At 51.3% G+C, this 18,555-nt stretch overlaps 1 protein-coding gene across 1 annotated transcript; it reads left to right on the top strand.

The window, feature by feature from the left end:
• The first annotated feature begins 5,055 nt into the window (after positions 1 to 5,055).
• On the top strand, positions 5,056 to 17,829 carry DUSP5 (dual specificity phosphatase 5). The gene is made up of 4 exons (XM_039250727.1): positions 5,056 to 5,638; positions 10,369 to 10,517; positions 13,351 to 13,570; positions 16,349 to 17,829. The coding sequence occupies exons 1-4, from the start codon at positions 5,260 to 5,262 to the stop codon at positions 16,747 to 16,749; spliced, it is 1,149 nt and encodes a 382-aa protein (XP_039106658.1). The 5' UTR covers positions 5,056 to 5,259; the 3' UTR covers positions 16,750 to 17,829.
• Positions 17,830 to 18,555: the final 726 nt, after the last annotated feature.

Raw genomic sequence — 18,555 nt, 5'->3', positions numbered from 1 at the left:
TACTCCACTCTAGGACCCTGGGGGCAAGGGAGGTAGAGGGCCATGGGGAGAAAAACACCTATACACACAACAGGCATTCTACAAATATTAACTCAAGAATAAAAGCTGGTCACAAAACAGATTGGATGGATGGGAATCCAGATCTTTGACTCCTAGTCCAGGGCTCTTTCCTTTATCCAAGATGGTGGGAAGCAAGTCTAAGGTCCAGACCTGGCTGGCAGCCTTGGTTTGGGATCATAAGCCTGAGAAAGCAGTGTTCTTATTAAGAAGGAAAATAGGGGGCACCTGGGTGGCTCAGACTCTTGATTTCGGCTCTGGTCAAGACCTCCTGGTCGTGGGATCAAGTCCCGCATCAAGCTCTGCATTGAGCATCCACGTGGGGCATGAAGCCTGCTTGAGATTTTCTCTCTCTCGGCCCCTTCCCTTACACACACACTCTCTCTATAAATGAAAAAACATTTTAAAAAAGAAGAAGGAGGGGCACCAGGGTGGCTCAGTTGGTTGGGCGTCTGACTTCAGCTCAGGTCATGATCTTACAGCTCGTGAGCTCGAGCCCCTGGTCAGTCTCTGTGCTGACCGCTAGCTCAGAGCCTGGAGCCTGCTTCAGATTCTGTACCTCCCTCTCTGTCTGACCCTCCCCTGCTCAAGCTATTTCTCTGTCTCTCAGAAATACACAAAACATTAAAAAATATATATCTATATAAAGAAGAAGGAGGAAACAGAGTGCATCAATTTTCCACAATGAGCATGTGTTACCTGCATGATCAGGAACAAATAAATGAAAAGGGGGGGAGGGGCAAAATTCATCCTTCTGAGAAGACCCTTTGGCTGGCCTTAGGGTTGCTCTGGGCCTCTCCCTGGCATTTTTGGGCACTCTCTGATCCATCCCTACAGGCCACCTGGCCCCACCTTACGGGCAAGTGGGGGAAGCAGGGCTGGGGAGGAGTCCCTGAAGCCCCCACTGAGGCTGTGATGGGCAGAAACAGACACCGGAGTTCCCAGGTCTGTGAAACTCTCTGACATTGGAAGCTGAATGCTGTTGGTCCACAGGTTTTTTTAGAAGGGGCACTGAGGACCCTCCAAGGGCCAAGAATCCCAGATCACAATGACGAACCAGGGTCTCCAGGTTAGGATGACTGACTGGTCAAATGAGCATCATGAAAATGAACATCATGAAACCTAAAAAACCTTCTTGTCTCCCTCTGAGTATAACTGGCAGGGGGAAGAGAATTAGGAATGGAATCAGGTCCTGACTCAAGGACTCATAATGTTAATATACATTTTGCTTTTTTCCCTGAACCCATCCTCACCCCCATTCAAAGCAGTAGAGGGACAGGCATGATTATTTACACAATTCCAATCTCAGGGGCACTTGGGTGGCTTAGCTGATTAAGCGTCTGACTCTTGGTTTTGACTCTTGGTTTTGGCTCAGGTCATGATCTTATAGTTTCATGAGTTTGAGCCTTGTGCCAGGCTCTGCTTGGACAGAGCTTCTCTCTACCCCTCCCCCACTCCTGCTGTCTCTGTCTCTCTCAAAATAAATAAGTAAACTTAAAAAATAATTCCAATCTCAGACACCCTCTTCTTCTTCCTAGGCCTGTGGCCGATGAAATCCAGTTCCTGATCCTATTGACTGTGCGTCCACAGCTTCCTATCTCACCTCCTTACCTAGAGTCTAAGGCTCTGATTTATATACTATGGCCAACTTTCTTCCCAGGTGCCTCCTAAAAAGCTAGCCGCAAGTTTCAGCAAGCACTAAATTCCATTCTACCACACAGATGGAGCTCCTCCATGTGCTAGATGTTATGATGGAGTCATAGATGGTGGGATAAATCCCAAGTGTGGCCTGGGAGCCTGCAGGTTAATGGCAGAACAGAAAACACTCACATGTCAGGTTGGGGGAGACACCACACAAAGGTGAGAACCCCCAGGGGGGCAACTGATGAACAGGCTATTAACGGGTAGCTTGTTGGAGGTGCACCCATAGCTCCGGAGCTGTGCATGAAGGTGAAGTATTCCTACACAAAGGAATGGAGGCACTGTAGTCCTGGAGAAAGGGTGGAGGCAGTAAAATGCTGGGCAAATTTAGGAAACAGGCAGCAACTAGAGCCTAGGTGGGGTGGAGGGGGTGGAAAGGAAGGAGAGAAACAAGGTTAGAGGTGGGTTATGGCCAATTGGCCAGAACGAAGAGGCCTTGGTGTTCCACTAAGGAATGTGGACTTTATCAGTGTGTAGGTGTCACTGAGGGCTTTTGAGCAGAGCAGGTGGGCTCTATGCTCAGATCTATGCTTAAAAAGTTCACATTGCAGAGGATGAGAGAGTAAGGAGAGGGCTTGGAGACTGGGAGACAGAATACTATTAAAAGGCCCACTATGGGAGATAACAGTCCTTTAACTACAGCCATGGGCAGGACCAGCTACATAACATACGGGGCCCAGTGCAGGAAGAAAATGCGGGGTTCCTTGTCCAAAAATTATTAAGAATTTCAAGAGAGCAACAGCAGAGCATTAAACCAAGGATGGGGCCCCGTGCAGCTGCCGTACAGGTCAGACACCCATGAAGCCAGCCCCGGCCCCAGGACTAGAAAGGGCAGGTCAGAAGAGAACTCTGGAAGGCAGAGAGGGTGCTGGGACTTGGTGATGTGTTGGACCTGGAAAGTGAGGCTAAGAGACTTTTCTGCACTGGTTGCCAGGCCACCCCACTGCTTATTGGGCACCCCCTTGAGCAGTCCATGATCACCTCTAACCTACTAATCTCTCTGAACTTCACCCCCTCCTCCTTCTCTGTCGCTCGCCCAGATCTGTTCCTGTAGGTTCCCTATCTAAAGGTGTCACCATTCACCCAGCCACCCCAGTTAAAAACCTTGGCATCGGCCTCTACTGTCTCCCAATCCGGTCCCTTCCGGCAATTTACTTCCTAAACATTTCTCCCATCTGTGTGGCCTCTTCAATTGCCGCTATCGCTGCCAAGTTCCGGCAGGCCCTTATCAGCTCAGGCCTGGATTACCCACAAAAGCCTCCTATCTGTCTCCCTGACTCCAGTCTGGACCCCTACCCCCACTCTCAAATGAAACATCCATCTTCCACGGTGCTGCCTCCGTGAAGTTCCCAAATGTCATCTGACCAGGTCATGGAGTAAGCTCCTCATCCAGGGCTGCTCCAGCCCAAGAATAAGATCCAAGTGCCTTAAAGGCACACATGGCCCTTGGTCACCGGACCCTGCTTAATTTTCTAATAGATGCCAGAAGTGCTTTAGTCTCCCACACACCTCCAGAAGCACATTCCGTGCCGGCATTTTGTTTTGTTTTGTTTTTTCTTTACCTCTAACAGTTCCCTCTGCCTGGAATGCCTTCCACCCTCCCCCTCCGTGGCCTGGCTAACTTCAATTCATCCTTTGAAGCTCCCTTTGGCTCTCCTCACCTCTGGGAGGTCTTCTCCAAGGCCCCACTCCCCACACCCCGGATGCACTTCCGTACTAACTACAGGACCTTAAAGAGGCTTGTGGCTGGGCCAAGCCTCCTCTCTGGGCTGGGGACAAGCAGAGCAGAGAGCGAGTCTTGCTCACTTTGGTGTCTGGCACCCGATACAGAGCCTGGCCATGTGGGTGCTCCATTCGTGGGTGGCTCTGGGCTGAAGTGTCTGGTGGTGGGCGTTGCTGGTGACATTGGAGGAGGAGCAAATTACCAGGAAGGCTGGCAAGAATTACCCCAAAGAAAACCCCCGCATCGCATTTTCATTAAGTCCCCACTGGCAGGGCCAGGACAGAGCCTCGGACTGAATGCAGCCTGTGACCCAATACCAACGATTTGGCGTCCGGTTTGACTGCGTTTGATTTCAGAATTTGATTTCTACTTCCTTCTGAAAACCTCATTCTCCTGTGTCTGTGGTAAACAGGAGCCTCTCCAGTGGAGGCAGGCCGTTCTCCATTGAGCAGCACCCCCCTCCTCAGGCTGACAGTAAAATGGTTGGTCAGGAGCTGGAGAGGAGAGACATGGTTTCCCCACACCTGCCTCTGTGGTGCCCGCCCCCCACCCCACCCCACCCCACCCCAAAGCTGACCCTTCACGAATATTCGCTCAATGGGTGAATGCGTCTAGTTCCCCAACATTGGGGACGGGAGGCCTGAAGCGGTTGGGGACTAGCAGGGGCAGACAGCCTGGGATTAAACTTGATCCACAGATAATCCTCCAAATCCAGAAGCCACCTGGACAGCTGGGCCTGCGCTCCATCAAGGGATGCATGTTGATGCCGCAGCTGATTCCGTGACAGGATTTTCCAGGGGCCAGAAAACGGCTCCTCAGAAAACAACTCTTCTAATTATTATTGGAGTGCGACAGAGCAAAGCATTTGTCAATCCTTTCAGGGCAGAATCCATATGGGGAGATTAACTGCTGGCTCTTCTCTCCCTTTTTACTTTTCGGTATAGCAAACAGAATAGTGGAGCAAACAGTATAATGGACCCCCAGGACCCCATCCCTGAACTTGAACGATTTCCAACGTAAACCCAATCCCGAGTCCCCTGCAGGGTCTAGCCTTTGCGAAGCAAATCGCGGCTAGCATCTCATTTCCCGCGTCAAGGCTGGCGGGAAGCCCAGTATCCATTTCCGATCCGTGTGGGGGCACTGGCCGCGGGCGCCCGCAGCCCTGCCAGGCCCGGCGTCCGGCACGGCCCTCAGCCGGTCGTGAACCTACGTCTTTGAAACTCAAAGCCGGACTGTGCGGCGCCGGGCCCCGCCTCCTCCGCTTCCTCCTCTTCCCGCACAGCGTGGGTCACCTCGGCCTCGTGGCGTTCCTGACACCCCACCGGCAGCCCCCGGTGATGCGCGAGTGAGTGTCTCCGCGCAATGCCTCAGAGAGCGGAGGGAGGCGCCTGTCACTTCCTCTTTCTCCCGCTGACTAACGCCCGGCGCCCGCCCCGCGCCTCCCGCTCCCCGGGGGCGTGGCCACGGCCCGAAGGGGCGGGGAAATACCCATATTCGGCCTTATATGGGCAGCCACGTCACAGGCCGCACACTCATTCACATAAAACGCCGCGCCGCCGGCGGAATCCCCGGCTTCTGGGGCGGCGAGTGGCCCGGCCGGGTGCCGAGCGTTCGGGGCGGGAAAGAAGAGTTGAGCGGCCGCTCCGGCGCCGGGCTCGGTCGGTCGGTGGGTCGGCCGGCCGCAGCCTTGCGGGCCGCCCTCCCGCGCCTCGCCAGCGGGCACCCTGGCCGTGGGCACCTGCGGGGCGCGCGGCGCGCGACCGCTGGGCGGCGGCGGCATGAAGGTCACGTCGCTCGACGGGCGCCAGCTGCGCAAGATGCTCCGCAAGGAGGCGGCGGCGCGCTGCGTGGTGCTCGACTGCCGGCCCTACCTGGCCTTCGCCGCGTCGAGCGTGCGCGGCTCGCTCAACGTCAACCTCAACTCGGTGGTGCTGCGGCGGGCCCGCGGCGGCGCGGTGTCTGCGCGCTACGTGCTGCCCGACGAGGCGGCGCGCGCGCGGCTGCTGCAGGAGGGCGGCGGCGGCGTGGCGGCAGTGGTCGTGCTCGACCAGGGCAGCCGCCACTGGCAGAAGCTGCGCGAGGAGAGCGCCGCGCGGGTCGTGCTCACCTCGCTGCTCGCCTGCCTGCCCGCCGGCCCGCGGGTCTACTTCCTCAAAGGTGAGCGCGTCGGGGCTGCCGATTCCCTGTCACCAACCACCGGTCTCCCTCCCCGCGCTCTCACTCACCCGCCGCGCCGGAGAGCCCGGGCCTCTGGGATCCCCTCCTCGTGCGGGACGCTCTCTTCGACCCCGGACCTGGTAGCCTCCACTTGCCGGAGCCTGCACGCCGGGTTTGACGTGCGCTGGGGAGGGCGCCGCCAATGTCAGCGCCCAGAGCTTCCCCCTCCCCACTCCAGTTCCTCGAAAGCTCCCGGCGGCAGGTCCGCCTGGGTGGGTGCGGTTGGTTACGCTGCTGGGGGCGCGTCCCTTCTGTGCGGCGGGGGCCGTGGGCTCGGCAGTGGCGCGGGTCCCCGTTTCCCGGCGCCGGCGTAGACGACCTCGCCGCGGCCGGTGCTCCGAGTCCTTCTGGTAGATAGATCTGGATAGATCTGGCGGGATCAGCAGGCCGCGACCCCCCGGGGCGTGGCGCCACGGCGTCCCCTTTCCTCCTGCCTGGAAAGTTAATGTGCGTTAGGCTGTCTTCACCCACCCCTCTTGCCTTTTTGACCCTGACGAGCCCCTCCCCTTCCTTTCCATTTTATTTTACTGCTTTTTATTGTTTTCCTACGGCCTTCCCTTCTCCCCTCATGGACCATTCTCTAGCTCAGTTTGGAACGACAGCCTTGCCACACTTTTCACCCCTTCGCTCTACCGCCCGGAGTAAATCCTGCAAGGCTGGCCTCCTGCTTTCTGCCAGGGGTGAGGGGCGCCCGGCAGTCGAGCCAGGACTCAGGAGGGTGGTGGTGGAGGGGATTCCGTTGCCTTTGGTTTGAGACACCACAGAAGCTGCCCCACCAAGTCAGCCCATGACACCTGCTGGAGAAAGGACTTTGACTTCCTGGTGGTGTGATGGGTGCCTGACGCTCAAACTACAGAGCACTGATTCTTGGGCCAATTCCTATGACTTTTCTAGCCTTGTAACCTCAAATGTATGGAAGACCTAGCCCACAGTGCAGAGATGAGGGTTCAGCCCAAGCTGTACCCCAAGGCCCTGCCAACCCTTTGCAGACACCTTGAGATATAACAGTGATGTGGTTCAGAACTCGGGTGCAGTGATTGCTGAGTGAGGGCCTTGTTTTAAAACCATGCAACTTGCGGAATTTCACACAGCCTAGGCCAGGAGATCAGATGGGCAGCGCCCACCTCTATTAGCTCCTCTTGTAGACTGTCCCTTGTTGATTCCTCGTAGGGAGGTGACAGGCAGAAGATGCTGATCTTCCTTGTCCACCAGCATCTCAGGGGATGGAGGGATGCCCTCCAAGCTCCGCAGAAGTTTCACACTTAGCCCTGGATTTCTTTCTCTACCTGATGTGGTTTTTGTCTCCTGTTCTTAGCAATGAATACAGGAAAAGCTACCGCCTCCCCAAGTAGCATGAAAGATATGTTCCAGGAAACTCCCTCCTGGTCCTACCTCTGCTCCCCACCCCTCTCTGGGGGAGGAGGGGGGAAGCATGCTGACAGTTTAGAAGTTACTGCCACAGGAAGTAAGCAGATCTGCAGACTCACATCTCCGGAAAATTCATGTTGGAAAAAAAATTTTTTTTAAATGAGAGTAACGTACACAAGTAAAAATTTTAAAGCACACAGGCTTTACACTAAAAAGTGGGTTTTCTGCACACCCTATACTTCCACTCTTAAGAGACAGCCACTCACTATTTCTCTTGTTCACCTTTAGGCAAATTAATTTGCCATGAGCATCTTTAAAAAATAGCATGGTTTTGTATAATTTCTATTCGTGCCTCCTTCACTTAACTAGATCTTGGGAGATTCGTCCATATCAGAGCATACATGTCCGCTTTACTTTTTTTTCTAATGTTTTTATTTTTGAGAGAGACACAGCACAAGTGGGGGAGGGGCAGAGAGAGAGGGAGACACAGAGTCAAAAGCAGGCTCCAGGCTCTGAACTGTCAGCACAGAGCCAGACATGGGGCTTGAACCCACAAACTGCGACATCATGACCTGAGCCAGAGTTGGACACTTAACTGACTGAGCCACACAGGCGCCCCTATTTTACTTTTTAAATAAGTCCCCTGGTGACAGCTGGCCAGTTGCTTTCAGCCTCCCTGTTGGAGGCAGTGTGCTAGAGATCTTTGTCCAGATGCTTTGCGTGTACACTATTTTTCAGTAAAATTCTGAGAATTGCCAGGTTGATATTGTGTGTTTTAATTTTCAGTATAAGTTGCTTGAAACTTCCCGTTACTACATGACTAAAGTTTTAAGTTGTTGCCAAAGAAAATTTTTATTTCCTTATCTAACTCATGTCCAGATACGAATTCAGGTTGTATTTTTTTTTTTTTTAAGTTTATTTGTTTATTTTGAGAGAGACAGAGACAGAGCACACAAGCAGGGCAGGGGCAGAGAGAAGGGGACAGAGAATCCCAAACAGTCCCCTTGCTGTCAGCACAGAGTCGGATGCAGGGCTTGAACTCACAAACAGATCATGACTTGAACCAAACTCAAGAGCCGGATGCTTAACTGACTAAGCTACCCAGGCACTCCTGAATTCAGGTTTTAATCTAGTGGCATATCAGATCTTGGGGGCAATGCCTTTTACCCTTCCCTTAATCCTCCCCTCACCCCCCCCTAAAAATCCCACTAAAATGAGGTGATGACCTAATGGCATTGTCAGTGTGTATTTATATACAGTGCCCGTGCGCCTTCTCTGCTCCGCTGGTAATGCAGTGGTGATCAAAAGCAGAATCACTCTGAAGAGTGGTTGAAGCAGCCAAAAGAATTGCTTCGGCTCTTGCAACTCAAGTGAGGCACCAGAGAAGAATGTTCTGTCTCTCCATGCCTCTGAAAGGAGTGGGTGAAAGAAACCATCTAATCTGAAGGACTCCTGACCCCAGCCTGAGGAGACGGGACCCTGTTTATCTGGTCCTCAGAGCTACGCTGAGAATTCTGTGTTGCTCGCCTTATTTTGTCAGCGGGCAGACAGGACCCAACCCACAGGCACAACTCCTGTCTGTCCTCCTAACAGCCAGCTCTAAGTGCGCTATTTAAAGACAAGAAATGGGGTGGCCTACAGGCTTGCTTCTCTTTCCCGAGCCTCATTCTTGGGAAAGTTTGGGAAGGCCTGGGCCACTCTTCCTCCAGATTCCTGTTCCATTAGCACTGTTTGTCTCCTGAAACCCAAAAACGTTGGAGGCCCAGGCCCAGGAAGTGATTTACTAACCAGGGACACCTTCCAGCGATGCTGTGTGTCCATATTAAGTCTGACATTTTCTGTGCCTCCTAGGAGAGAAAGGGTCTAGGGGCTAGAGGGGAGGGGAGAGGGGGGACTAAGCCACAAATACCGCCACCTTCCACCTCCATTACTCTCTGGGGTGGTTTCTTGTCTGACTGACCAAGAGGACCAGAAGCTCATCTGGGGAGGCCCAATGGGCTTTTTGCTAAAATGACCACAGAGAAGATTTGAGTGTTCGCCCTGGGGGCGGGGGCAGTTCCAGCAAGCTGGGAGGAAGCAGTAATGGCAAGATGACTCATTCTAGGAATTGGCTGCAGCTTCTGGGAGGGAGCTGGAGACCGCCATGGTGTCCATTAACCCTTCGTCTACTGCAGGGGGTCAAAACCACCACACTGGGGCCAAAATAACACCAAGAGACAGAAGAAGGAGGGGACTTTATAGAAAATACAGGGCCTCACAATGCATATTTCACTGATGATTTGACCCCAAGTAAATTTTCCGGGTCAGAAAAAAACTAGAAGCAGGTTTTCTGGAGGCTCTTGGAAGTACCTTAGGTCCTCTTGGATTGGGAGCAAGCGAGTCCCCAAGTGAAGCTGGCCTGTTCATTCTGAGACCAGGTTTTCGGTTGGTTCTTTCCCACTGAGTGCTGGGCCCGAGACTTCTTTATATGCCCACGTTTCTGTGACTCAGTCACAGAGTAGGTTTTACCTTAAGTGACCCCTCTGGAGAAGTTTATCATTTGAGGACACGATGTAGGGGAGAAAGGTCAGGGAGGGGAGGTGGTCTTCCAGGAGAGAGAGGCAGTTCTTAATGGGACTGAAAATTAAGTTCCAAAGGCCTCGGGTCTCCAGTTTGGTTTGGAAGTTAATTAACTAGATTTATTACTCAAATTTAGACCTAGAGAGCGGATTGTCAGCAGTGTTCTGAGCACCTTGGGAATGCGAAAGGGCAGGGCCATTTTATTGCACTGAGTTTAAACCCCATGTTGGCCTCCATTCCCTTAGGCATAGAGGGGGTTCCATCTATAATCTAGTTCAGAGCTAATGGGCTAGGCATGAAGCAAACCAATTTAGGAGTCTCTTCTTGCAAATGAATGAAATTCTGCATAATCACACCTGCATTTTAGACAAACAAGTGAAAATAGCTTTTGTTTCTGGAGAGATTTGGTTAATATTTGCCAGATGTCAGATATATTTCCTTTCACAGTTTAAGCTGCTTCTGATAGACGCAAAAAGTTAATCATTGCCTCTCTGAACTATAGCTTTTTAGAAGAGAGAGGAAAGTGTGTGTGTGTTTGTGTGTGCGCATGCACGTGTGTAGAGCCCATTTGTATTCCAAAGCTATCAGTTGGCTTGGTTCAAAGTTTTTATAAGACCAGAATCTATGTTAGCTTAATATTCTTGACTCTTCCATACTTTGGGTATTGATTAATTCAGGGCATTTTCTGGAAGGCTGAGAAATCCATGCTTACCATCTTTCTTCCTGTTTTCTTTTCCTTGCAGGAGGATATGACACTTTCTACTCGGAATATCCTGAGTGTTGCGTGGATGTACAACCCATTTCACAAGAGAAGGTTGAGCCCGAGAAGGCCCTCATGAGCCAGTGTGGGAAACCAGTGCTGAGCATCAGCTACAGGCCAGCTTATGACCAGGTATGTGGTGAGGTGCCATCCTCCGTCTCTTCCTCGGCACCCTGGCTCTTCCCCTCCCCACTCAGCAGCCCTGGTTCGTTCTTTTGTGGCTCAGGGCTTTTGGCAGAGCCCTTGAGCTTCAGAGAGCTGTTCCTTGCCAACTTGTGTTTCCATCCAAGAGTAAATGGGCTTCTTTCCAGCACACATGCTGATGAGAGCAAACGAGCCACAGGATGCTTGACAGCTTCTGGAGAAAAGGGGAAGTGAAAGATACATTATTATTAGCTGGCCTAGGAAGTGAAGAGAAGCTTCAAAATATGGGTTTAGGTTTCCCTGAAGGTGTCTCAGAGCTGACTTTCAGGCTTCCTGTGTTGTAATTGTTCATGCTCTGCAGTTTCTGCAAACCAGCCTAGTACCCATCAAAGTATGTGTGTCTTCTTGTTACTTTTAACCGAAATGGGGCCGGGGCAGAGGTTGAGGGAGGGTCATGGAGAAACCATCGTTTGCACAGCTAAGCAGTCTCTAAGGGTTTCTGGTGCTTCCAATTCCATAAATTCAGAAACCAGAGCAGATCAAGAGACATGATAGAGGATTTCACGCTTGTACAAATGTGTAGGATTTTTTTCCTTCAAAAAATTAATACCTTCTGACAACTCATTAAAGGATGAAAATGTGGAAGGCTCAGTCAAGCACCTGCATTTCTGGAGGATGAGCAAACAGTGGGCAAGGACCCAAATCTGGTGGAAACCAGAGATCAAAGCCCACCCTCTCATTTTACAGAGGGAAAAAAACTTGTCTCGCAGCTAGGAGATGGTCTGTCTGCAAAGAATCCTGGCAACAGTAGGCCCAGACCTCCTCCCTTCTCTCCACTCTGCTTCTTTTCGAGACCTTGTTCTGTTTTCTACAAGCCTTCCTCTACACAGGGGCTGTCCTCAGCACCTGACCTGGTAGGAGGAGCTTCTCAAGGTTTTCCCACAAAATAAGAATATATCCAGATCATAACAGTATATCCAGATCGTAAAAAGGTAGGCCTCTGAATGTTCTCTAAAATGCCAGCTGCCTCACATGAGCTGGGCTCTGCCCCTGGGAATAACCTTCCCAGTAAGGCCAAGTGACTTTCCTTGAATGGGATCCTGGGTCAGGAAGCCTATTAGCTTGGCAAGATGCCAGGGTTATTATTTTGTTTTCCTTTATTGAAAATACTGTGCATGATGAACCCTCAGCTCTCAAGCCGTGGGCATGTGGCTTAGCTGGATTTCTATTTTTGTTTGTTTGGGTGGTGTTTTCCCCTCACTTCTCAGAAAGTGAAAGAGAAACAAGAATTGGCAGGATGTCGTGAAAGCACAACAGACCTTTGGCCAAGAGGACTGGGGAGGCCCTGATGTGTCTCCAGGGTTCCTCTGGGGAACCCCCTGGTGCTATTTCTTAGAAGCGCTTCTGCATTGAGAGAAGCCAAGCCAAGGCCGTGTTAACCTTTGGGGTTTCTTCCTCTTGAGTCTAAACAGGATTCAAAACAACAAAGAAACGCGGTGTCAGGCGTGTGTTGGTCTAGGCTTTATAAGTAACTGGATGAGACCTCAGGCTCAGTTTGTCTGTATTTTCCAGGCACTGAAGGGAGAGAGATCTGTGTAGGTGCATCTAAGGTATTAAGTCCGGGGGCCAGCTCTTGTAGGTACTAATAAAAAAATTGGTTGTTACTTTCACTATCTTTTGTAAAATCCTCCATAACTTTCTTCCGAGTGGCCAAACTGACCTTTGCTCAAACACTTGATTGCTCTGGAAAGAAAAAGCACACTCTGCATGCCGGGTAATTTGAGAATTGCCTTCTGCTGGCCTTCATCCTATGCTCCTTTCCCCGCTATGGGTCTGGCCCGGTTTCCATTCTACTTTATTCCGGGACAGGAAGCGGATGGATGATATGGGAAAGGCTCCCAAAGACACAGGCACCGGCCCCCGCCAAGCCCGGTGCTTTCCTCTAAATCTCTGGGGGCTCCCGTTGTTCCAGTTATGACTGGCTTGTCTTGCCACCCTAGAGATGGTAATACTGCCAGAGTCTGACCAGCTAGCTGTTCCTTTTAACTTTGCCTCAGGGTAGATGGTCTCTGGTACTAATTGGGATCCTCCTTAACTGGAAACCCGGTGTGTGGGTGGCCTTCCAAAAGGGTGATGATGTAAGCATCTTTCACAAACCCTCAGCCCTACCTGATAAAGATCAGGTGTGGGAGAAGCCCCTCTACCCAGGGCTTACCAGCTTTTCTTTAAGGATCCTGGGTAAACAGTGGTTGTTTTCACTTACAAGAAGCATCCTTTTGGGGGGCACATTTTAACATCGCTAAAACCACACGCATCTTCGAATCAGTGTCCTAGGTTTGATGAAATACACTATAAAATATCAAGACTGTAAAAAGGGATTCTCGGTGAGTTGTATCTGCTTTATTGAGAAAACAAACAAAACAGGGCTTGCCCCAAGGTTAAAAGGCTTGCCCTGGTGCAGTCAGGGCAGCTAGAACTTGAACATTAGCCTCTCAATTCTTCCCATTACACATAGCTTCTCATCCTCGTCAGCACAGGAAAGCTGCTAGCATTTCCTACCTCCTCGGTATGTGTAAGAGATCGAAAATCTTCGCTGTGTGGGCTTTGCCGTCAGTGAGTCACAAAGTAGCAATGTAGGTAGAAAGTGTGCCAAGATGGTGGCTCCACCCACTCTTGGTTGAACTACCCTGGCTCTGAACTCTACCTGAAAACCAGAAAGGGAACCTCCCACCCTACAACAAGTAGGTCAGGCTTGTTTTGTTTCCTCTCCTAAATGAACAAGCTAATCCAATATTCCCTGGCTGTCCTTTGCCCCTTTCAGGGTGGCCCAGTTGAAATCCTCCCCTTCCTCTACCTTGGAAGTGCCTACCATGCATCCAAGTGCGAGCTCCTCGCCAAGCTGCACATCACAGCCCTGCTGAATGTCTCACGGCGGATTTCCGAGTCCTGCACGACCCACCTACACTACAAATGGATCCCCGTGGAAGACAGCCACACAGCTGACATTAGCTCCCACTTTCAAGAAGCAATAGACTTCATTGGTAGGTTCAGTCTTTTGCCGTCCGTTGTTTGGGGAGCCGCCGAGGGGCACCTGTTCTGGTTCTGATGTACTGATGGAGGCTACCTTGGCCAAGAAGAAAAACAAGCATCTTGTCTGCACAACCACCAGGAGTTTGGAGCCAGGAAGGGATGCAGCCACCAGAGACACAGAAGGGAGGATTCGAGTTGCTATTAATAGGAGCTTTAATTTGCAAGATGAATGAATTAATATCATTTTATGGCAATACTCACTGCCGCTCACTCTTGTTATGTCTTCAAGCTGGGCGGGAAGCGGTGTGTCCGTGCGTAATGCCCCACACCAGGGAAGCAAGGGAGGGAAAGAATCGTCCTAACTGTGCTCCTACGTAGGCTGGGGTATTTTTAAAAAGCAAACAGACGGATTGAGAGAGCACTACTTACACACCGAGCCCCAAGGGCCCTGGCAGCTTTTCGTGATTTTTGGCAGATTGCTTTAGGGGCAATTTGTTTTGCATTTTCAGCTAATTTTGGATTAAAGATAGCATTTGATCAGGCTCCATGCTTGGTGCACAGGAGCCAAGATAGCATTTGATCAGGCTCCATGCTTGTGTATGTTGTGTTTTAGGCAGCTTTCGTTTCCTCCCCTGAACAGGCCTGGAGGCCTCTGACCCCTCTGCTGCCCCAAAGCCCCTGGGACTCCACCTCTTCTGCAGAGCCTTGATTGTTCTCTCATTCAGCATCTTCTCTTTCCCCCATCCCTCTCCCTCAGCTGCGAGGCTGACATTTTTTTCTGTCTCAGACTTGCAAACACCACTCCCCAACCTTGTGGTCTTGCCTTCTTTCCCAGAGGCCTTCTTTCCCTTGAACATGCCTCACTGTTGAAGCCAAGATGTTTGTTTTGAGGGCTTTTGGAGGGGGAAAGGCAGATGTTGGCCACAGCAGTAACTACTTAGTGCGGGTAGCAATCAAAGCCCCCCTCCCCCCTTTGGCTACCTGGTGGGCCCTGGGCTCATTGCACATGGTTCCTCCTCTGCAGGAAATCCATTGGAAAACTCACCAGAGACAAAAAGCTGAGCATGTCCTGGTCCCCTGAGCCTCTGGGCTGAGATGATGCCTTTGGACCTCTGAGAGGCAGCCCAAATGATGGGTTCTGAGTGGGAAACCCTTGACTTTGTCTCCCTGACCCTGGGAATGCCTTGCCCTTCTCTGCCTGTTATTTAATTACCTAGATAGCTACTCGGTGAGGTCATGAAACCCGCCCCCATCCATTTCTCAGAAGCCTCCTTCCTCATCCTGTGCATTGTGTACATAACCACACAAACCCCAGCGTTTTGAAAGCACAGGGTGCTTTTCCCTAGACTTCTTGCCCTACTGGTCAAAGGGGGGACTGAGGCCATACCCTCTGTTGACCTCCTTCCCAGGGAAGGTCCTGGGAGGGCCACATGGAAGGCTAGCCCTGAGGGGTAGAGCAGAAGCAACACACTCTAGGCCCTTTGCTTTTTTGGATGCAGCGCTGGTCAGTTAAAAGTAGTCTACAAGGAGCAAAGGAAAATCAGGAGTCATGCCCCTACAATTGTAGGAGTTGGGGTCCCCTTTGAACTGATTTACAGGGACTTTATTTCTTTTGAGTCATACCAAGTTGGGGGTACCTCCAATGAGCTACACTGAGCATGTCCTTGGGGTTTTTCCTTCTGCTGGGGAAACTCCAGGGCTCCTCCCTGCCTCCTCTCAAACTTGATCTTTTAGATCTTGTAGATTCATTTACAGACTTCTCCAACTCGAGGAGGGGCGGTGGGTAAGGGAGCTGACTTTATTTGCCCTTCAGAACCTTCAATGTTTTTGTGTGCTGTGGCCTCACATAGTGTCAGGTACATCAAACTTCCTGTGTCGTAATGTTGTGATTGTTTCCTCATTAGCAAGAGGGGAATTGGAAGGACTGTTTTTTGTGGTTTTTAATTGATGTGCCTATGTGTGTAACCTTCTGCCTCTCATTTTAAACTATTGTAGTTCTTTGGGGGAGAAGAGTAGAACAGGAAAGGAGGGCACCCCCTAGTCATATGGAGCTAAAAGAATGCTAACTGATGGTGGTAGCTTTATAGCAGTGACTCCCATTGTTATGCAAGATGGAGTTTGCGTAAGCCATTTATGTCCTCCAGTCTAGGAAGCGCCACTTAGCCGGGGCTATAATTAGTGGCTGTACACCATTTATTGTACGTTTGGTGGTGGGAACCCTGGGAGCTGAGCCAAGCATCCCGCTCTGGCACAGCCAGACAGGGGGCCCAGGGAGGCTGCAGGCCTCCAGCAGGAGGGGGCTACTGGGTCATCACCATGCAAATCAGATCCTCAGAGGCAGGGATCACTTTTCCGAGTCAGTCTTTGCACCCAGGACCCTCTCTAGAAAAATGTGCCTACCCAATAAATTTGCATGCAATGTCAAGGACTTTCCAGTGTCCTCTTGAAACCTACCCGTGGGGCCCAAGTTAAGATGGCCTCTCCAGGAAGGGAGGCTAGACTGTGAGACTACAGGTCTGGCATGCTCGGGGATGGAATCGATGCAAGGATCCTGGAGAACAAGGAGGCACCTCTCAGAGTTAGAAAGGTCCTAAGTGGGGCTAGACCTTGGTGGGACCCCAAAAGCTCTGTCCTCATCAGTGGGCATTAAAGACTGTGTAGGAACCTCAGCTGTCAAACAGACGTGACGTCTTGATAACTAGGTCACTTCCGTGTTTAATTCTTGTATCTTGGTGTTGCCTTTTGTGTTCCAGTCCCAGCTCATCCTCACTGTCTTTTCTTCCTTCCAGACTGTGTCAGGGAAAAGGGAGGCAAGGTCCTGGTCCACTGCGAGGCTGGGATCTCCCGTTCGCCCACCATCTGCATGGCTTACCTCATGAAGACCAAGCAGTTCCGCCTGAAGGATGCCTTCGATTACATCAAGCAGCGGAGGAGTGTGGTCTCACCCAACTTCGGCTTCATGGGCCAGCTCCTGCAGTACGAGTCTGAGATCCTGCCTTCCACGCCGCAGGCTCCCTCCTGCCAAGGGGAGGCAGCCAGCTCCTCCTTCATAGCCCATTTGCAAACATTGAGCCCTGACGTGCAAGGTTCGTACTGCACATTCCCTACCTCGGTGCTGGCGCCTGTGCCCACCCACTCGACAGTCTCAGAGCTTAGCAGGAGCCCCGTGGCCACAGCCACATCCTGCTAAAAAACCGGGACGGGGGAACCAGCCCAGTCCCAAGAACAACTGTGATTCTGCTTTTTAAACTCGTGGACATTTCATACCTGTGCAATACCGAAGACCTCACTCTGTCCCGCTGCCCCAGTGGGATAGTGAGCACCAGGCTTGCAAAGGAACTTCACACTGACCTCGGGGATAGGTTTTCGGGACCGAAGGAAGGCCAAGCCATTATGAGAGCACAGCGCGTGCCAACTACTGTACTTCAGACCCCGTGCCCTCTCAGGACCGCCCAGTCCCCGCACCTCCAAGTTTGCCTTCTCATTTCAAGCATAAGGCAATAAATCCCTGCAACAGCGTGGGAGAAAGCAGTTGCTAGACCGGGAGAAAAGGCAGTTACAGATCCCAATTCGTTTCGAAGGAAGCACAATTTCCACCTTTTTTAACTTTGGCCTCTTGGTATCTGTCTCTGTTGCTTCAGGGCATAAGCTGATCACCACCGAGTCAGGAAAGTAACCCCACAGGCTTTGGAGAGACACGCTCTGTGTCCTGATTTGAACCCTCAGATGTTTTTGAGGCTCCCTCTTGGGTCCGGTAGAGACAGGTGGCTGAAGTAGCGAGATGCTGACCTGTGTGGGTGTCCTCTCCGCCGTGGGTCCTTCCCTGACTTCGGACTTCGCATGATTCTTACTCATACTTGAACCTCTCTCATTGCACCCTTCCTCAAAGCATCTCTTCTTCAGACCTTAGACCAAAAATCACCCCTTCGAGGTGGTAGCGGTGGGTGCCAGGAGAAACAGGGCACCCGCTGTCTGGGTCAGTGGCATTGAAATGGTCGTTACCCCAGTTTGCGGTCCTTAATGTGTGCTTGTCTCGTCTCCTGTGACACGCGTCTTCATCCCTGCCCCTGGGGGTTGTCTTCAAGCTGTGGACCTCTGGGGTTTGCAGATTTTGTAATGTGGTACTTCTTTTTTGTCCGTAGGTTATTTCTCCAGGGGAAAAGGCAATAATTTCCTAAAAATCCATGTGAATGTGAAGAAAAGCAGTATGTTACTGGTTGTTGTTGTTATTGTTGTTATTATTGTTTTTTATAGTGCAAAATAAAAAGAGTAAAAAGTAAAAAAAGCATCTGTCTGTGTTGGTGAGTTGGGGTAAGGTAGGAATACATTTAGGTGGGGACCCAGCCTGTTTCACTGGATCCAAATGAGCACTAAGGCGATGGTGGTGGGCGTGAGGCTGTGCGCCCGGTCACGGGCTGGTGATCTTAATGATACAGAATATTGCCTTCCCACCGAGAGTCTTCCCTAAGCTCGCTTGCAAGTCCTTAGGTGAAGGCCACATGGAGAGGGGGGTCAGAGCATTCATCCACTCAGGGCTCCTCACTCCCGTGAGCCCAGGCAAAGACTTCGCCTTGAACCTCAGATTCTTCGTCAGTGAAATGAGTGAACTGAGCTAGATGATACTGAAGGTCCCTTGAAGCTCAAGGCCCTTGCTTGCCAAGTTAGTGGTCAGCCTCCTAGTGTCTGGCACATGGCAGACACTCAGAAAATGTTGGGAAAATGGCCAAATGAATTAGGTGACTGTTCACTGTTAAGTGCCAATTCCCCTTCTTTTTTTTACCCTTGGAACTAAATCTTCCAGATAATTCCCTCAATGACTAGGCTTACATCCAAGCCTGGATCAACTTGCCTACTGAGTTATTTCCTCCGTCGGTGGAGGAAGGAAGGAGCAGTCCTGACTTCTCCCCACGCTTGAGTAGGTTTCTGCCCCAGCCTAACTCTTGGCGCCTGTTTCCTAGCCAGCACCTGAGATAGGAATTCACCTGTACCTGATGGG

This window comes from Hyaena hyaena, unplaced genomic scaffold, assembly GCF_003009895.1.
Source record: "Hyaena hyaena isolate Hyena2069 unplaced genomic scaffold, ASM300989v1 scaffold_379, whole genome shotgun sequence".
NCBI classification, from domain to species: domain Eukaryota; kingdom Metazoa; phylum Chordata; class Mammalia; order Carnivora; family Hyaenidae; genus Hyaena; species Hyaena hyaena.
The sequence above is the reverse complement of the archived record's forward strand: the minus strand, read 5'-3'. Positions and strand labels throughout refer to the sequence as shown.

Bases quoted from the DNA above. Each gene is read 5' to 3' on its own strand.
- DUSP5 (XM_039250727.1), top strand. From the start codon at position 5,260: ATGAAGGTCACGTCGCTCGACGGGCGCCAGCTGCGCAAGATGCTCCGC. The intron at 10,518-13,350 runs GTATGTGGTGAG...TGCCCCTTTCAG, and splicing joins ACAGGCCAGCTTATGACCAG to GGTGGCCCAGTTGAAATCCT. The intron at 13,571-16,348 runs GTAGGTTCAGTC...TCTTCCTTCCAG, and splicing joins AGAAGCAATAGACTTCATTG to ACTGTGTCAGGGAAAAGGGA.